The sequence below is a fragment of the Rhinolophus sinicus genome, chromosome 16 (assembly GCF_057876585.1).
Source record: "Rhinolophus sinicus isolate RSI-liver-muscle chromosome 16, RSI-T2T, whole genome shotgun sequence".
Lineage (NCBI taxonomy): Eukaryota > Metazoa > Chordata > Mammalia > Chiroptera > Rhinolophidae > Rhinolophus > Rhinolophus sinicus.
In genome coordinates this window covers 188,590,359-188,607,435 of record NC_142516.1, presented here as the reverse complement: position 1 = coordinate 188,607,435, position 17,077 = coordinate 188,590,359, and the positions used below count along the sequence as shown (strand labels likewise).

Here is a 17,077-nt window from a genome sequence, read left to right as displayed (position 1 = left end):
AAAAACTGTTTTTCTTAGCACCTGGATTCTGTCCCTGACTTGGCATAAAATGCTTAGAGCCCCACCGATGAGTCAGTGCCATAGCCTGTCCCTCTAAAGCTCTTACCAGTGTGGCCCCAGTGTCTTACTCCTTACTACCTCTATGCAGGGGCTCTTCCAGCTCCCGACCCTTCACCTCTGTTCACACGTCTACCTTTCCTCACTGGGAGCCCCCATCTCGGCCTCTCTCCCTGTCCACCTTTTCCTGAAGCTTTCACTAATCAAACATGAGTGATTGAAAAATGTCTTCAAGTATGAGTATTATTTTCATATGCTAAGAATATTTTGTGTCTCTTTTAGGACATTCTACCATGTACTGTAGCTATTTAGGTTTATTTTCTTGCCTTCTGCATCTCTAACCTCCATGTTTATAATTGTCTTGTTAATTACGGCATAGAAAAAGTACTAAACAAAGCATTATAAGGTCTTTCTAGCTGACTTTGAGCAAGTCGTTTTACCTCTCTGAACCTTAGTGACTGACTTTGTAGCAGTCAAGAGGGATGATAATATACATATAATGTAAGATTTTTTACATGGATCAATAAGGGTTTTCTGTCCATTGTGTTTATGATTATTTATAATGTTTCCAAAATTCTAGTTAAACCAACCACCACCATACAAACCTCGGGGAAAAGCTTGGTCAGAGGGTAAGAAGGTGGATTATCGTTAGTACCGAGAAGAAGTTCAGGAGACCTGGAGGTGGAAACAAGGCAAAGTGGGTGCTAACACAGAACCTAGATACTGACCAGGAAGAATCAACTTAATTAGCTACTGTCCGAGTCAGTTTAGGCTCGGGCTCTTCTGTGGTTTCCTGGAGGAGAGTCAGATCTCTCAGTGTGGTGGGCTCCGGTTTGAGGAGTTAATTATGAAAACCTCTGTTCTGAAATTCTAATTGGCTTCTCTGTCATTGTTATGAAATTGGTTTTAAAACTATGACCCAGGGTTTGGGAATCCCGGAGCCCTCCTCACAGTTTGTCGCTGAGGACCCCTTGGTCAGAGATTGTAAATCATTGTCTGCAGCCCATGCACGGGGCCTGAGGATTGGGAGGTGTCTCTAAGCATCAGAGGAGAGCCGGGCTCTGTCTGTGGTGCTGGTAAGGGTACCTTCGGTCACTCTTAGCCTGGGAACATGAACAGACCCTGTGTTAGTAAGTATGTGCAGGAAAATGGCCGTTTTCTCACCTGCATGACACCTCACTTAACCCGTTCTTTGAGCTCCCATTCCCACCACGCCACTGAAAATACTGATTCAGGTACCAGTAACCTCCCACTTCCCAGGTACTCCCTTCTCAGTTCTGGCCCTCTCAGTGTCGTCAGCGAGAGTACGTGACCATTTCCTGCTCCTTGAGACGTTTTCTTCTCTGCGCACCTGTGTTACCCACTCTCCTTGGTTTTTTCCATCCCCATTGGCTGTTCCCTTTCAAGAGCTGGAAGATAAAAGCTGGAATGTGGCGGAGATATGGATTGGATCTAGGAAATGTGTTTTGACTCATTAGTGCTGCTCCTACGTAACACATTCCTCAGTGAGAAGAGTTAGTGATACATACTCATTTATCACAAAGCTGATATTATAACTCATTTTTTGAGAAATATTACTTTTTTGACTTTTAATCTTCATACTAACTTATTCAGATTCTACTGGTTCCTTGTTCTTACTGAACCGCACAGGGCGATTCTGTGGACCTTTGGACTTCAGAGCGGGTGAGCTCCATTAGCAAAGGAGGGCGTGCTAACCAATTTGATTGACAAATAAACGTTTCCCAGCCCAGTACGCTGCGCAGATTTTTGCTATAAGTTTGTGAATAAATTAAACTGCTCCTGCCCTGGGGACTGTGTCGGCCATGTGGTGTGGGAATCTTTGTCTTTCCCACACCACTCTGCATTTTCAAAATTCTTCTGCGGGAAGATCCCAACACGCTGTGGCTGTTCTTCCTCATGCAGATGATTTTCCCTGGAGAGAGAGAGTAGAAATTCCAAATCAAGCTTTTTCTGGTCTATTTTCATGTCACTTCTTCAGAGAGCTACTCTTTTCTGTTAAATTGTCAGTAAATATTCTAATTCAGGAAAAGAGAGGCAGTAGGAAATAGGAAGGGGAGACGAACAAATCCTCAGCAATAGTAGGAGCAGTAACGGAGATGTGATTAATTAGTCTGTTAAATGGCAGTATGTTCTCGAGAAGCTTTTAGAAAAGCTTTTTAAAAATGTATATAACACACACACCCTATGTCAAATACACCCAAGAGAATTGAAATCATGTTCATACAAAAGCTTGTTCATACGCAGCATTAATATATAGTTTATAAGAACGTTCGTAGCAGCATTTTTCATAATAGCTAAAGCGTGTCTCAGCTTAGGTGTCAATCAACTGGTCAATGGATAATAACAATGTGGTCTGTCCACACAATGGAATATTACTCAGCCATAAGAAATAATGGAGCACTGGCACCACTGCAACACAGAAGAACCTCAAAAACATTACCCTAAGTGAAAGAAGCCAGTCACCAAAGGTCTCATACTGTGTGATTCCATTTACGTGAAATGTCTATAACAGCAAGCTATAGAGACTGAAAGGAGATTCATGAGAGCCAGGAACGGGGTGGGGGAGGGGAGAGTGCAATGTCTGCAACGCCTACTGGGTGTCTTTTCGGGGTGATGAAAATGGTCTGTAATTTCATAGTGGTGATGGTTGCACAGCTCTGTGAATATATTCAGTTGGTGCAAAAGTAATTGCAGCTTTGGGCCATGAATTTTAAATCATTATAGCTAGGCTCAGACATATCCTTATTAATCAAAATAGGAACCATTACAATCAACACATTTTTGCCAACAAGAAAAGTTTATTTATTCCTGTAGCATAAAAATCCGTGCTTCGAGATTCGACAAACTCTTGAAAGCATTTTCTGCATCCTCCCAGTTGCGGAAGTGTTTTCCCTGCAAAAAGTTGTCGGGATGGTTGAAGAAGTGGCAGTCGGTTGGTGAGAGGTCAGGTGAATATGGCGGATGCGGCAAAACTTCATAGCCCGATTCGTTCAGCTTTTGAAGCGTCGGTTGTGTGACGTGCAGTCTGGTATCGTCGTGGAGAATTGGGCCCTTTCTGTTGACCAGTGCCAGCTGCAGGCATTGCAGTTTTCGGTGCATCTCATCGATTTGCTGAGCATGCTTCTCAGATGTAATGGTTTCGCCGGGATTCAGAAAGCGGTAGTGGATCAGACCAGCAACAGAGCACCACACAGTGACCATGACCTTTTGTCGGTGCAAGTTTGGCTTTGGAAAGTGCTTTGGAGCTTCTTCTCAGTCCAGCCACTGAGCTGGTCACACTGGTTGTCGTATAAAATCCAGTTTTCGTTGCACGTCACAATCCGATCGAGAAATGGTTCATTGTTGGGTAGCATAAGAGAAGACAACACTTTAAAACAATGATATTTTTGATTTGCAGTCAGCTCATGAGGCACCCAGTTACGGAGCTTTTTCACCTTTCTAACTTGCTTCAAATGCGAACAACCGTAGAATGGCCGACGCTGAGTTCTTCGGCAACTTGTCATGTAGTTGTAAGAGGATCAGCTTCGATGGTCGCTCTCAATTGGTCGTTGTCACCTTCTGATGGCGGCCATTGTGCTCCTGGTCTTCAAGGCTCTCGTGTCTCCTTTGCAAAACTTCTTGAACCACCACTGCACTGTACGTTCGTTAGCAGTTCCTGGGCCAAATGCGTTGTTCATGTTGCAAGTTGTCTCCGCTGCTTTACGACCCATTTTGAACTCGAATAAGAAAATTGCTAGAATTTGCTTTTTGTCTAACATCATTTCCATAGTCTACAATAAACATAAGATAAACAGCAAGTAGTAAGTCATTAGCAAAAGAAGATAAAATGAGACATGCGCATTAAGATGATGTATAACACAACCACATTTATTTAAGAATGCATTCCAATATCAAATGGCAAATGTCAACAATGCAAAAACCGCAATTATGTTTGCACCAACCTAATACTAAAAATCACTGAATTGTATGCTTTAAAATGATACATCTTACGGTATATGATTAGATCTCAGTTTTTGTTGTTGTTGTTGTTGTTTTGTTTAAGTAGACCAAGAAACTGGATTTTGGGGTTTAGCCCAAACGTATCAGGCAGGTATTTCACATTATATGGACCACATCAGCTCATATTGTACACACTGGAGGTTGTTTAGCTAATCTGTTTGAATAGAAATAGAACTGAAAGAATCATGGACTTGGAGTTAGGATTTATTATGAACTTAGATGAATTGTACTGCTGAATCTTGGGCACGTGACCCATGGGCATGATGCTACCGCCTTTATTCTGTTGCCAAACAAGGAGGATGAGATTTGCCCTTGTCAGGAGTTTACCAAATGGGCGGGTTTCTGAGAGGTCAAACTGGGTGAGGGCCGGTTTTCCCACAGCTTCCCACAGTGTCTTATGCACGTCCATGTTTAATACATACGTATGAAGTAAGTGTTGATTTACATAGAAAGAATCATGTGAGAGTGCTTTCCAAACTTAAAGTCCTATAGATATGAGGCTATGGCATTCATATATTCTGGTCTGTCTATTCCTGGACATTTAGAAACCACGTAGATGTTCTGTCACTGAGCTGTTTTGTAACTAATTTATGACCACACTGAATCAACTTCTTTTCTAGGCCTAGCAGTATTAAAACATGTGCTGACACCAAGAATAAAGGCAACCCATGTTGCTTTTGATTCTATGAAGAATTATTTAGATGCAATTTATGATGTTACAGTGGCTTTTGAAGGGACTATGGACGGTAAAGGGCAGCGAAAAGAAGCACCATCCATGGTTGGTAAGTTTGTTGTTAAGTCATATATGCTTATGAATGTATAGTTCACTTTTTAAAAAATAGTGACGTGTACTCTATGACATTTGCCTGATATATTTTCCAAGTAAATATCCTCAATATATTTTTCAAGTATTTTGTATTAATCTGGACCAGTTTAAATTTCATTAGTTCTGCTAAGTTTGGTATTTGTTGGTTGCCATATTAGGCCTTTAGACCTGCCCGTTATCATTTATGCGGCTCTTTCTACCCAAAGTTCACACACAGACATGGAAGCTGTAAGTCACAGGAGGGCGTGAGGAGGGGTGCGCTAACCGAGCAATACTGACGGTGTCGATGGTCAGTGTTCACCTTGATATGCATATTTCAGGAAATATTTTTGAGATTTAGTATCATTGGCAAGAAGAAAGACAGTTAAGTGACTTTTTTTTCAAACATCCTATGTTTTAAGGATCTTTGAGCTATTGTCTGTGTATGTCAAATATAACAAGAAAAAGTAGAATTGTAAGGAAGCAGAATATTTTAGAGAAATTTAAACATGGTAATAGACAAACAAGGAAGTGTGTGTAGTAGCCACCCCCTTCGCAAGGTGCCCATTGGAGCTGTGACGAGGCGGGAGAACAGCGAGCTTCACACGTCACCGGGGCAGCGGTCTGAAGGGGAGCCGACGTGCTTGGCACACTGCTTCTGTCAGCAGGATCTCTTGAAGGCCAATGCCCAGAATATGTTCAAAAGGCGTAGGTAGAGAGCAGCTCCCCAGAGAGAGGATGGAGGGGTGAGGCCCAGGGGGCTAAGTGGTGTGGAAGTTGGTCATGGTGGAAGGCAGTGAAGTCTGATTAGTTACAGCTGAAGTAAGTAAGAATGGCTGCTCTCACAATTACGTTTAGCAGAGTAGTCGTAAGGGTGGAAGCTGGACTTTATTTCATTTTAAATGGAATTTTTTAGACTATATTATGCATCAAACAGTTTGAAAATCAAAACGGTAGAAAGTATGCCGTGAAAGGGCTTGGTTTCCAGCCTGCCCCCAGCCACTGGTCTCCCTTCCCCTTCCCACAAGTAACCAGTTTTCTTCATTTCTTATGGAAAGTACATGCAAATTTAAGTGTCTGTTCTTACTCTGCTGTCCCGCCCTTCTTAAAAAAGGCAACATATTAATATTTTTCTTCCTTTTTTAACCATCGAAGGCGTCCTTGACCTGTTTTTACATTTGAAAACAGACATGCATTTAGTTCAACAGTATTGTCATTACTTCATCAAACATTGTTTAAAACACAAGAGTAAACATGTCTTTATTGTTTATGAAAAACAGATACAATTCCCATAGTAACCTTTTTAAAATGTCACTTTCACTGTGTCTCCCTCCGGGTGGTGGGGACGCATCGGTTAGCAGCGCTCACAAGGTGAATGCCCACCTGTCCCGCCCGCCGTCCAGGGACTCTGTATCTTCCACCCTGAGCCCCTGCCTTTCCCCGTGTCCTCCCGCGCTGTGCCTCCTAGTGGGCCCGGCTGCCACCCACACACCTTCTGGGGTGGAAGACTGTGTGGGCCGTCCTCCTTCCCCAGTGAAACCCAGGCCTTGGCCGCCGTCATCCAAGCCGACAGCTCCCTCACACTTTGTCTGCCCGAAGCCCTTCCTAGTCCTTTGCTTCCTCTGCAGTGGCCGGTGCCACAGTCAGCACTTACCCTGTGCTACCTCAGCTCCTCTAGGGGATCAGATGCCTGGAGGCAGGGCCCCGTCAGGACCCAGGACCTCCCACTGCTCAGCTGCTTCTCCTGCTCAGTAGCTGGCAGCGGCTTTCTGTATTCCTTACAAATTTCTGTCAGTTAAGTATGAGTATTTCTGCGAGGAAAAACACACCGGAGTGAAGTCAAAAGACTAAGGACAAACTGGGAAAATATTGGCAACTCAGCTCGCAGAAAAAAAGGCTTATTTCCTTAATGTATAAAGTGCTCCTGCAAATTGATCAGATGATCGATAACTCAATAGAAAAATGGGTAAAGGATGAGAAAGGACAGTGCACAGAAAAAACGTTCAACCTCATTCATAGTAAGAAAAATGCAAATTTAAACTTATAGTGAGATACCATGTTTTCACCATCAGATTGGCAAAAATCCCAATAACAGGTTTCGTAACAGACCCTGTGGGCGAGAAGAAGGTGTAGCAGGCACTTTTACACTTTGCCATCAGAAATCAGTGCAGTACATACAGCCTGTGTAGTTAGTTGTCTTGGCAACGTCTAGCACGTTACATTCCCACTGCTGAGGCGTGAGTCTACAGATATACCTGTGCCTGCAGGAAATGCCATCTGGCTTTCCTTCTGTGTTAATTCAAAATGTGAGTTGGGACCTATGGCTTGCAAAACCCTTCTCTCATTATTACATAAATGGATTGATATTCTGCTTTACTTATAATCTAGTATAGATTAAGATTCACTTTAAATTATGATGTGATTTGGGTTAGGTATAAAATTCCATAGCTTAGAATACTGTAAGGAATTTGTGGTCACATTTAATTATTGTTAAGCATTATCTCCATACATAGTGGGCTGTCATTGAATATTCATCTTCTACAGCCCAATTAAAACAATATTTTCTATAAAGTTGCTAGATTGTTCATTCCTATGCCATAGGTCAGTGTTTCTCCAAGCATTCACCTGGGTGGTGGTTGAGCATGCGCCTGGAGTGGAGCCAGGCGGCTGACAGGCACAGCAGGTGAGGGCGGGGCTGGTGTTAATGAACTCTGCAGGGTTCTGTGATCAGTGGCTGTCGGAGGCCTCCTGGTAGAGAGCTGGGGGCTGTGAGTGCCTGTCCTTCCCGTTTCCTGGTGTCTCATGTAGTGGGGGTGGGGGTATTGATTAGCACCCCCCCCACCACCACCCCCTGTGTCCGCTGGGGTCCATCTGGTCTCGTCCGCAGACTCATCGTGTCCTGTGCACAGTTCACTGGGCAGAGGTGAGGCCGGGCACTTTGATTGTAATTGACTTTAAAAATCCTGTTTCTAACGTGGGTGGTTTACCATAATAAATTAGATTCTCAAAGACATTTGATACTCTGTTTAAGCATTTTATGTGAGTCTAGGTGATATTTTCTATTAATATTTTACATGACAATAAAACATATTTGGAGGGAGAAATTACAGGTAACCAAAAGAAGGGGAAAACGCCACAAGCTCATCTGTCCAGATGTAACCACAGTTAATAGTTGGGCTATTTTCTTCAAAATCTTCTTTTTTATAATGTTTATATGTTAGAGTATGTATGTGCCTTTATTCATTTTTTAAAAATGAAATCATGTATACATAGCTTTCTTTATATCTTGACTTTTTTTTTGGCTTAATAGTGTGTCATGAAATCTTTACATGTCAGCATATAGACTTTTATAATTTTATAATTTTTTTAAAAGACTACATAGTGTTCATTGATGTGAGATATACAACAATTTATCAACCCAGTTTTCTGCTATATAAGCATGGCCCAAATCCAACTGTGTGTGTGTGTGTGTCCATGTCCGTGTGTATCCTCCCCTCCCCCCCAGAGGAAGGGGAGCAGGGTATAAACCAGAAAGCCCGTGTTGGGAGCCAGGTGAGGACCGCGTGTGCAGGCTCACACTGCAGCACGTACGCAGTCTCTACACCCACGTCTGTCCCCACTTTGCCCCTCCCCCCCCAGGCACAAAGCAAAGGGGACTGGGTTTCGGCAGAGACTAGACCTCGTGACGTGCGCATGCTTGGAAGACTTTCATTACCTGAGCCGTCCATACTTGCTAGGCCTCTCCCAGAAATGTCCTAGTTAGAAAAAAGTCTACCTTAATTAGGATGCTTTTCCCTGAATTCCTTAAATATTGTGAAATATCTTTTGCTTATACAATGTGAAATGCGCCCCAACCAAAACAGTTTTTGCAAATATAGACACAAGAGCCTTATGAAATATTGAGGGAAGTATTGATGTCACTTTTTGTCTTTGGTGGCAGAACCTCCTGACTGTCCTTTTAGCTTGTATCTGATGACGGTCTTACAGTCTGTGCTGGGACGCTCACCCCGGGGACGTGGCTCCACTTCCTACGCTCTGGGCCTCGGTTGTTCACCCCGTCAGGCACGTAATGGTCCTTGCCCACACGGATCTGTGACGATCCAATGAAGTAACGCACACAGTTGCTGTAGACACCACAGCACCGCGTCAGCCGCTCCGGGGCCGTTCCTCAGCGCCCCTTCCCTCCTCAGCTGACGTCCTGACCGGCATCGCCAACCCCTGCTGAGCGCGTTTCACAGGTGTCTCAGCTCTGACGTTTGAAGGGCAGTCGGTTTCCTTTCCTTACAATCTGTAGCTGTACGCACAGTGCTTGAAATATCAGGGATGTGTACACTGCCAACTGGAGGATTATTTAATTATGGAAATGCTGAGGGGGAGATGTAGACAGTTAAGTGAAGGTAGGAAAAGTGGGCTCTGCATTTCTACGGATCAGAAATAGAAATAAGAGGGCTGGAAACATGACGGCAGCTACCACATAGTGTGTATGTATGCTGGAAATACTCCCCACACAGACCCCATTGGGCAGGTACTTTACTGTCCTACAGACTTGGGCGCAGGTGCAGAGCTGCTAACGGGTCTGCCCAGGGGCACAGGATCGAAGCCCAGGCTGTCTGACTCACTGTCCCTGCTGTCACCCAGGCCCAGCTCTGCTTCTGAACGTACTTTCTCAGCAGTTCTTTGAGTATTTAAATGATAGATAGAACTTGAGGAAAATTAAGACAAAAGTAGTGAAAAGTAAATCTTCCGTATTGCCATATTTTTCACATTTATCCTCAAAACCAATTCGCTCCTAAAAGTATATAAAAAATAAGATAATTTTTGATGGCCGAAATGCCGCATGTTACCAAGGGTTGCCACCAGAAGTGAAGAAGAGCAATTGCAGAGGGTACTCAGCACAGAAGGGACCTGTGTGGGCTCGGAAGGCGACAGGCGTCTTGAAGGAGAAGCTGCAGGTCCTGCTCGAGCTGCAGAACCTGCCGGTCGCTCGTCTGCAGGAAGCTTCTCTGAACACATTCCAGCTTGAGCTGAAAGGCCTCAGCCTCCTGCTTGTGCACCCACCAGGACACAGCCTTCTCTTAAATCTCTTCTGAGTATTTCCTGGTTCTCCAAAGAATTTAAATATGTTAATGTTCTCCCCTCTCCGCGAGAGCCACCTACAAAAAGAGGGAGGACGCAGGCTCCAAGTTCTTTCTGACTTCGGAGTAAAGCCAAGCTGGAAAAGCACTGTCTGCTTTTACAGATTAGCACGTCTTAGAAGCTGTACTTACTCACGGGCTCACAGCTCTTCCGCGAAAAGAATTTTCATTCCTGAACCAAGTGTAACGTGTTAACATGTGGCACAGACCAGGAAAGCAAGCAAGTCATAGAGGAAGGGGGTCTGTCCCCCGTGTGTCCCGGCTGCGGGGCAGTCAGTCACAGGAGGCTTGTCCGGCTCGGGGAGCCCACCTGACGGGGATGAGCGCCCACACGCACCCAGCTTTGCCAGAGCAAGCCGGGCGCACGCCATCGCCACCCTTGCGGACTAGCCTGTGGGAGCAGCGGTGCCATTGTGTGACCAGTGGTGTGCGTGGGGACGGGCGACATGGTCGTGAAGACGACTAGGGGATCCGATGGTCGGCTTTCGGGGGGCCCTTCTCAGGGTGCGTGTGCGCTGGCAGCAGAGCCAGCTGCCTAGTCCTGCGCTGGCTACAGAATGACAGGGACTTGACAAAACGTAACGTTGGTCCGTGGATTTAGCTTAATGACTTCGGCAATCGCGGCGGACTGGAAAGCTGTAACGTGCTCTCTACTGCAGCTTGAAACCCCAAACCACAATTTATAATCTTTATCTCAACTTTTTTTCTTTGCTAAAGAATCTATATTTTCAAACTGTTTGTCTCATTTCATTGTTATTTTATGTAACCACGAGTTCTAAAATAAAAAATGAAATGTTTTTGTTTTTTGTTAGAATTTCTCTGCAAAGAATGTCCAAAAATTCACATTCACATTGATCGTATAGAAAAAAAGGACGTCCCAGAGGAACAAGTGTATATGAGAAGGTGGCTTCATGAACGTTTTGAAATAAAAGATAAGTGAGTAACAACCGTTCCAGCTCTTCAGAAGCTTTGCTTCAACTAACTATCACTCCAGTAAACAATTTGACATGAATGTAAACAGTTTTATTTTCTTAAGAGTGCTTTTTATAATGTGAGGTCAGATCCTGTTCTGTGCATAATCTGCTCGTGTTTTAACCTTTGCTGTTACACGTCACTGTAGAAGCACTTGTGGGAGGCTTATCTGTTCTCATTTACACAAGGGCACTGGAGATGCCCCAAATCAGCCCTGCCAGCTCAGAGAAAGTGGTGGCATTGCTGGAGGGCCGGCGGCCATGCCCGCAGTGCGTGGGAGAGGAAGGCTGTCACGTGGAAATGACCCCGGGATATTAGTCAGTGGACATTTTCCCAACCCAGATGTCTCGTTCCTATTAGTATTTGGGGGCCCACACCATTTCTGGGGTTGGCCTTGTGTTTGTCCATGCTAATGACACCACTTGGGAGCAGACAGCAGTGTTGAACGTGGCCGAAAGGAAGCTGCAGGTGTATTTGTACCTCTTGGGTGAGGTGTAGCGTAAGGTGGGCCCACGGAGGCAACGTGTGTGATGTGCCACTTATTAAAGAGCGAGCCGTGACGCAGCAGGTGACATCTGTGGCAGGATATTAGTACCTCTTTGATTTAATACAGATTTCTAAAGGTAGACATTTTAGGATTTTCTTTTTAGTAAGATAAAAAGTCTTCGGTTTGGATATGATATTTAGAAGTTGAATTTTCTTGGTTGAAAACTTCGTTCATTTTGCTACCAGTGGAGGTTTTATCCTTTCTGATGCATATCCTATTTTTTGAAAGATACATTTGAAATATCTGTATTTTAAACATCTACACTTTCTATTTTTATAGAAAAATGGATCTATCCATTAGTTATAGGATGCACCATTTATTAGGACCACATTGAAAAGTATGGTTTTTTTAAGACTAAAGAGTACTTCCAAAAATATGTTTATATTCAGAAATTTTATCCAAGTGTTTTATTCTCCTAATATGCTCCTTCTCAGGAAACCGCTAATTTGCCTCCTTTCCTTGCTGTATTCCAGTAAAGGATTTCCTAATTAACCCTCCTGGGTTAACTTTACCAAGTGGAAATTATTAAAAGTATACTAAACCTAGTACGTGAAACATTATAAAGTTTATAAACAAGTAGCTTTATTTCTGTATTTCACTGACTCAGCTGTACGTGACTTAATTTAGTAAACCAACCATTCAGTGCCGCCCACTGTGGTTATGGAAGCAATTTTTAAAGTAAGATCTGTGGGTTTTGACATAAAAATCTATTCTCAGAAAACCCGAACAGTGTGTCTAAGGCCCAGTGGAGTTTGTGTGATGGGTATTTGTATATATGTAGGATGAATCTGGCATGTTATAACAGTGGTTCTCTCCAGAGAACATGACTTCTACTTTTGTGTTTGAGATTTTTATATTAAGTTCTGCTATTAAAACTTGACGTTTTTAAAATAAGATGGGGAGTGAATTAACAACGCTCTTTTTTCCTGCTTTTGGCTTCTTTTACAATTACATGGAATAAGGGCTTTTTTGGAAGCTCCCTGTATGTTGTAAGAACTGCTGCTCTTTCCTCTGACGTGGATGGAGCAGGAGCTGTAGGAAGACGTGAAGGCGGGGGAGGCGGAGCGAAAGCTGGGCTGGCTCATCAGATGTCAGTCAGCTTGTCGCCAAATTCAAAGACCTGAAGTTCGTAAAAGAAAAGCATCCCCACGCAATGACCTGAAACCATCTGTTTTTAAATACTGCATATCATATAATTTATATACACTAACCATCGAGCATATTAGATTTTTAAAAGTCTGATAACTCCAATTAAACCAAGTCTTTGGATGTTTCCTTCTCATCTTTGTTTCCCAAGGACCTATCACGTCTCCTATGTCATAGGCACCCAGTAGATATTTGTTGGAATAAAACATTGAAATGACAAAAACTGAGAGTTAAAAAAACCTTTTTTCCATTCGGGCCATAGGTTGCTTATAGAATTCTATGATTCACTGGATCCAGAAAGAAGAAACAAGTTTCCTGGGAAAAGTGTTAATTCTAAACTGAGTCTCAAGAAGACTTTGCCATCGTTATTGATCCTAAGTGGGTTGACTGCTGGGATGCTTGTGACGGAGGCTGGCAGGAAACTGTATGTCAAAACGTGGCTCTACGGAACCGTGATCGGCTGCTTGTGGGTTAGTATTAAAGCATGAACGGGCCGCTGTCACCAGGCAGCGGTGTGAGCTGTGCTGTGTGTTACTGGCAGCTACACAGGACGTCGCATTGTTTCCTGAATTTAATAAGATGTGTAAATAAAGCCTTGTTGATTGAACAGTGGAGAAAATAGAATTTCTGACTAAAGGCCACATGCTGTTGGCCTTGGGCAAACGCATACGTTTCACAACTTTAGCTGAAGCTGCTGGAAAGGGAAAAGCTAAACAGCTTATGCGGTCCTGGGCATTTTCTATGAACTAATGATGTCACCTTCAGAAGATTATTAGGATTGTACAATTTGTGATTGTTTTGTAATTCAGACAGCTGCATTCATGAACATTAACTTGCAGTATATTTCACTGTATTTCTTATTTTCAATTTTTTACAACTTGACCAGTCCAAACCCTTATCACTAAAGTATTTTAGTATCCTGCAGCTATGTAATACTTTGCTTTTTGCCGAATTTCTCTAAGTCAGTGGAAGAAATAAAAATATTTAAGTATTGAGGGGATAGAAGGGAAGAGCCAAGACTGTTCCTGGGGCAGAAGCCGTGGCTAGAACAGGATTTTATTCTATGGTATTATCAGTGGTTTTCACTTTATGTTTGCAAAAGAATTAACATTGCTAATATTTATTGAAACAGCTTAATTTGCACACGCTCTACTCTATACAAAGGAATAATGTATAAAATGTGAGAATTCAGTTTAAGTTAAAAGTGTGACCCTGATTCTTGTAGCAGAACTTTGCTCGGCATTTGAAGATTCAAGCTAAGCTGTTAGGACTTGCAACATCTGTGCCATAAGTACGTGACAACCTTAAGGTGTCCTGTTTGCTGTTTTATATCAAAATAATCATGTGTACTTTTGTTGGACCTGAATCCACAGACGTCTGAGGTGGTGGGAGCTTTCAGATATCTGACTGGATTTACTAGCATGTGCCTTTTGCCTGCTACTCTTGGGTTTAGCAAAATATTTCATTCAAAAATCATGTTTTATGTCATCATGGTTGATTTCCACCGAGCCCGAGTTCTTTTCCTTTGGATCACCGGCCCTGGTGTCGCCCAGTGGACTGGCGGGCAGGAAGGGCGCTTCGCCAGCAGTGTTGGTCCTCTTGGAAGGGGTCTGAGCTTCACTGGCTGCGGAAGACACTTTCCTTTTGTCTCATGTCAAGAAATTCACCTTCCTCAAGCCAGGGAAATACGGACGTAACCCATCGGGACTGATTAGTTTAATGTGGCCACACAATTAATTGGTATCCCCTGAAAACAGAGCTATGTTTCAGGAAGCAAATCTCACAGTTTTCTTAGTCATGGAACAATGGATCCTGTGGAACAGGCTGTTTTCACAGTGTGATCTGCTCTATTCCTGTGTTGTCATTTAGACCTGATTGCCTGGTAGTGCTTTAAGAGAACATGTGTGCCTACTGCCGATGGATTTGTGCTGCAGAGTTGTATCAGTGCCCCAGGTGACACACGCTAATTGAATCATGGCAAACAAAATGAAAATTAAGGAAAATGTTTTCTGATTCTCCAGAAGCAGAGAGGAAGCCGTTTCAGGCAACACCTTTGAAGAGCTGGGAAGTATGAATTGGTTTGTCTGTGTTAACAGGTACACACATCCACACACACACATTCCCACAGAAAGTAGTTGGCTTAGTTTTGAACCAATTGGTGGGATGTCGGTAAAACTTTCAAAAAGTGGTCTTACGCCAAATTGCAATTTTCTATTACTGGTAAAGTGAAATTTAGATCCATCATATGTCTTTGTTAAATACTTTTTTTTAATCCTGAAGTTAGACCCGATTTCTAATTCGATCAAAATAAGAGTAAGGTGTGCGACTTACTTTAAATATACTAGATATGCTCTAAATTTAAATTTCAGGGGCAATACCGTTAGACTATGTTGGTTATAAGCAGATTGAACTGCAGACGATCACTTGAACATCATGTTTCTTATGACTATACTTATTTTCTTCTCACAAAAAGTCTATAGAAGACTTGTTAGTTTTAAAAAGATTGTATCAAAATGTTGGGAAATTAGAAGCTTTTTAACGTGTACTGACATGACTTGAATTATTTTCTAAAATTAAGAGTGCTATGTCTCCCTGTAAATCTTTTCACATAATATCGTTTAAGCTTTTGTTTGTTATTATTATTACTGATTTACAACTTAGTTATTACTTAGTTTTTCTTTATAAGAATGCCATCAATGTGCATGCTTTTATGTTTTTCAGAAAAGGGTGTGTTTGGATGGAAGTAAAACAAGAAATAAAAGCTTTCACTGTCTCTAATGTCTGTGCCGTTTAACATTTTGCGACTCAGAAATTCACCAAGTTTTCTATTACATAAAATAGGCATTATGGCTGGCCCTGCATTCTGAATATATAAAACTATAATGGTTTTTCTTAAGTATTGAGCAAGTTTCTTAAAAATACATTAAAATAGTCAAAATTGAAGGAGTACATTAGTTTGGTTATATAAACTCATCTATACATTTTATAAGAGGTGTGGCAAGTATGAATTGGTTAGTTCTGTAATCATTAGGATACCTCACTGAAACGTCAAGTGCCTGAAATTAGCCCAGCTGGGGAGTGAACTGCCAATCTGACTACTCCTTACATCATGCATTCTAGTGATTTCTTTCATGTCTCGTTTCCACGTGATTTTTCTTTCATTTAGCGCGGTATTGTTACCGGGAATGACGTTGTACCTCGGCTCTTCGTCTTCTTGAAGGAAAGAATTCAGTCAAGAACTAGATTGTGCAGCGTAGAAAGCAAGAAGTTTAGTAGTAAATGCGAGTACACCCCAAGACGTGGAGCGGCTGACCCAGGAGAGGGAAGCAGCCCCTCCTGACATTGCACGAGGGTTTTTATCTCTGGGTAGAATTGTCCGTCATGTCCCCCCAACCCAACTTCAGTCCCTCTCGTTCTCCCAGCTGGGTGCCTCCTACTCCCGCCTTGCTGCCAAGGTTGTCTGAGCTCATTCCCATGGCTGTGAGAAGCAGGGTGAACATTCTGACACGCAGGATGGTTTCTCTCTCTGGCTTCTAACAACACATCCCTTTGATTTAGGGGCATGTGGAGCCCGGAATCCCACCCAGACAATGAGGCATCAGGTGCCCTAAGTGAGGGCAGCTGCAGGGGGTCTGGACCCAAGTAGGAGCTTGTGGGGACGGAGTCCCAGAGAGCAGTTTCCAGGCTCTCGGCCTCACGTGGAAAGGTGCTGGCTCAGTTATTAGATGGCCATCAGCTGCAGCTGGGTGACCGTCAGCTGTTACCAGTTAGCCATTAGCTATTGATATAACTGCCGTGGCTACACTAGTAAGCATGGATTGTGGATTGCGGATTGCAGTTAGCAAGTGGGGTTGGTTGGCAGAGAAGCAGATGGCGGGTTGTGGATCCTGTGGCTCCTGCCTCCTGCGTCTCCAACGCAGCCGCCAGCGAGACTACAGTGGTGTGACTCCCGCATCTATGGCTCCGTGCGTGTTCCTTTTTGGCCTCACCATGTCCTGTGTTCTTATGTGGGGAGCGGGACCAGAGACCCCGCATGCCACCCCGCACGACAGAGCTACAGCAAGGGGCTTTCTATCCAGGGCTAAATTTCTCTTTCTGCTCATTTCTGCCTATCTACCCACACTATCTGAGACCTTGAGACCCTGAACTCTCTTAGGAAAGGGGACAATGTGTCTTTTCTGTATCTACTTCCTGCTGAAAGGGGCAATGTCATAATCAAGGTCTCGTTCTCTGGCTCTGCCAGGAGGAAGGAGGTGTTGTCCCCACACTGTTGGCAGGTGGGAGGCGAAAGCTGTGCAACAGTGTGGAGAGGAGACTGGTCTAAATCTGAGTCTTCTGTTCCCAGAGGGACAGGTAGGACTCCCAGGAGACCGTCGTTTTTAAGTGGAACGGCCA

At 43.4% G+C, this 17,077-nt stretch overlaps 1 protein-coding gene across 1 annotated transcript in view; it reads left to right on the top strand.

The window, feature by feature from the left end:
- AGPAT5 (1-acylglycerol-3-phosphate O-acyltransferase 5) overlaps positions 1–15,455 on the top strand; it is a 53,388-nt gene extending 37,933 nt beyond the window's left edge. Inside the window, exons 6-8 of the mRNA XM_074329296.2 lie at positions 4,698–4,859; positions 10,830–10,953; positions 12,945–15,455. Coding sequence (XP_074185397.1) covers positions 4,698–4,859; positions 10,830–10,953; positions 12,945–13,170 — 512 coding nt within the window. The 3' untranslated portion in view covers positions 13,171–15,455. The remainder of the gene's footprint in view (positions 1–4,697; positions 4,860–10,829; positions 10,954–12,944) is intronic.
- Positions 15,456–17,077: the final 1,622 nt, after the last annotated feature.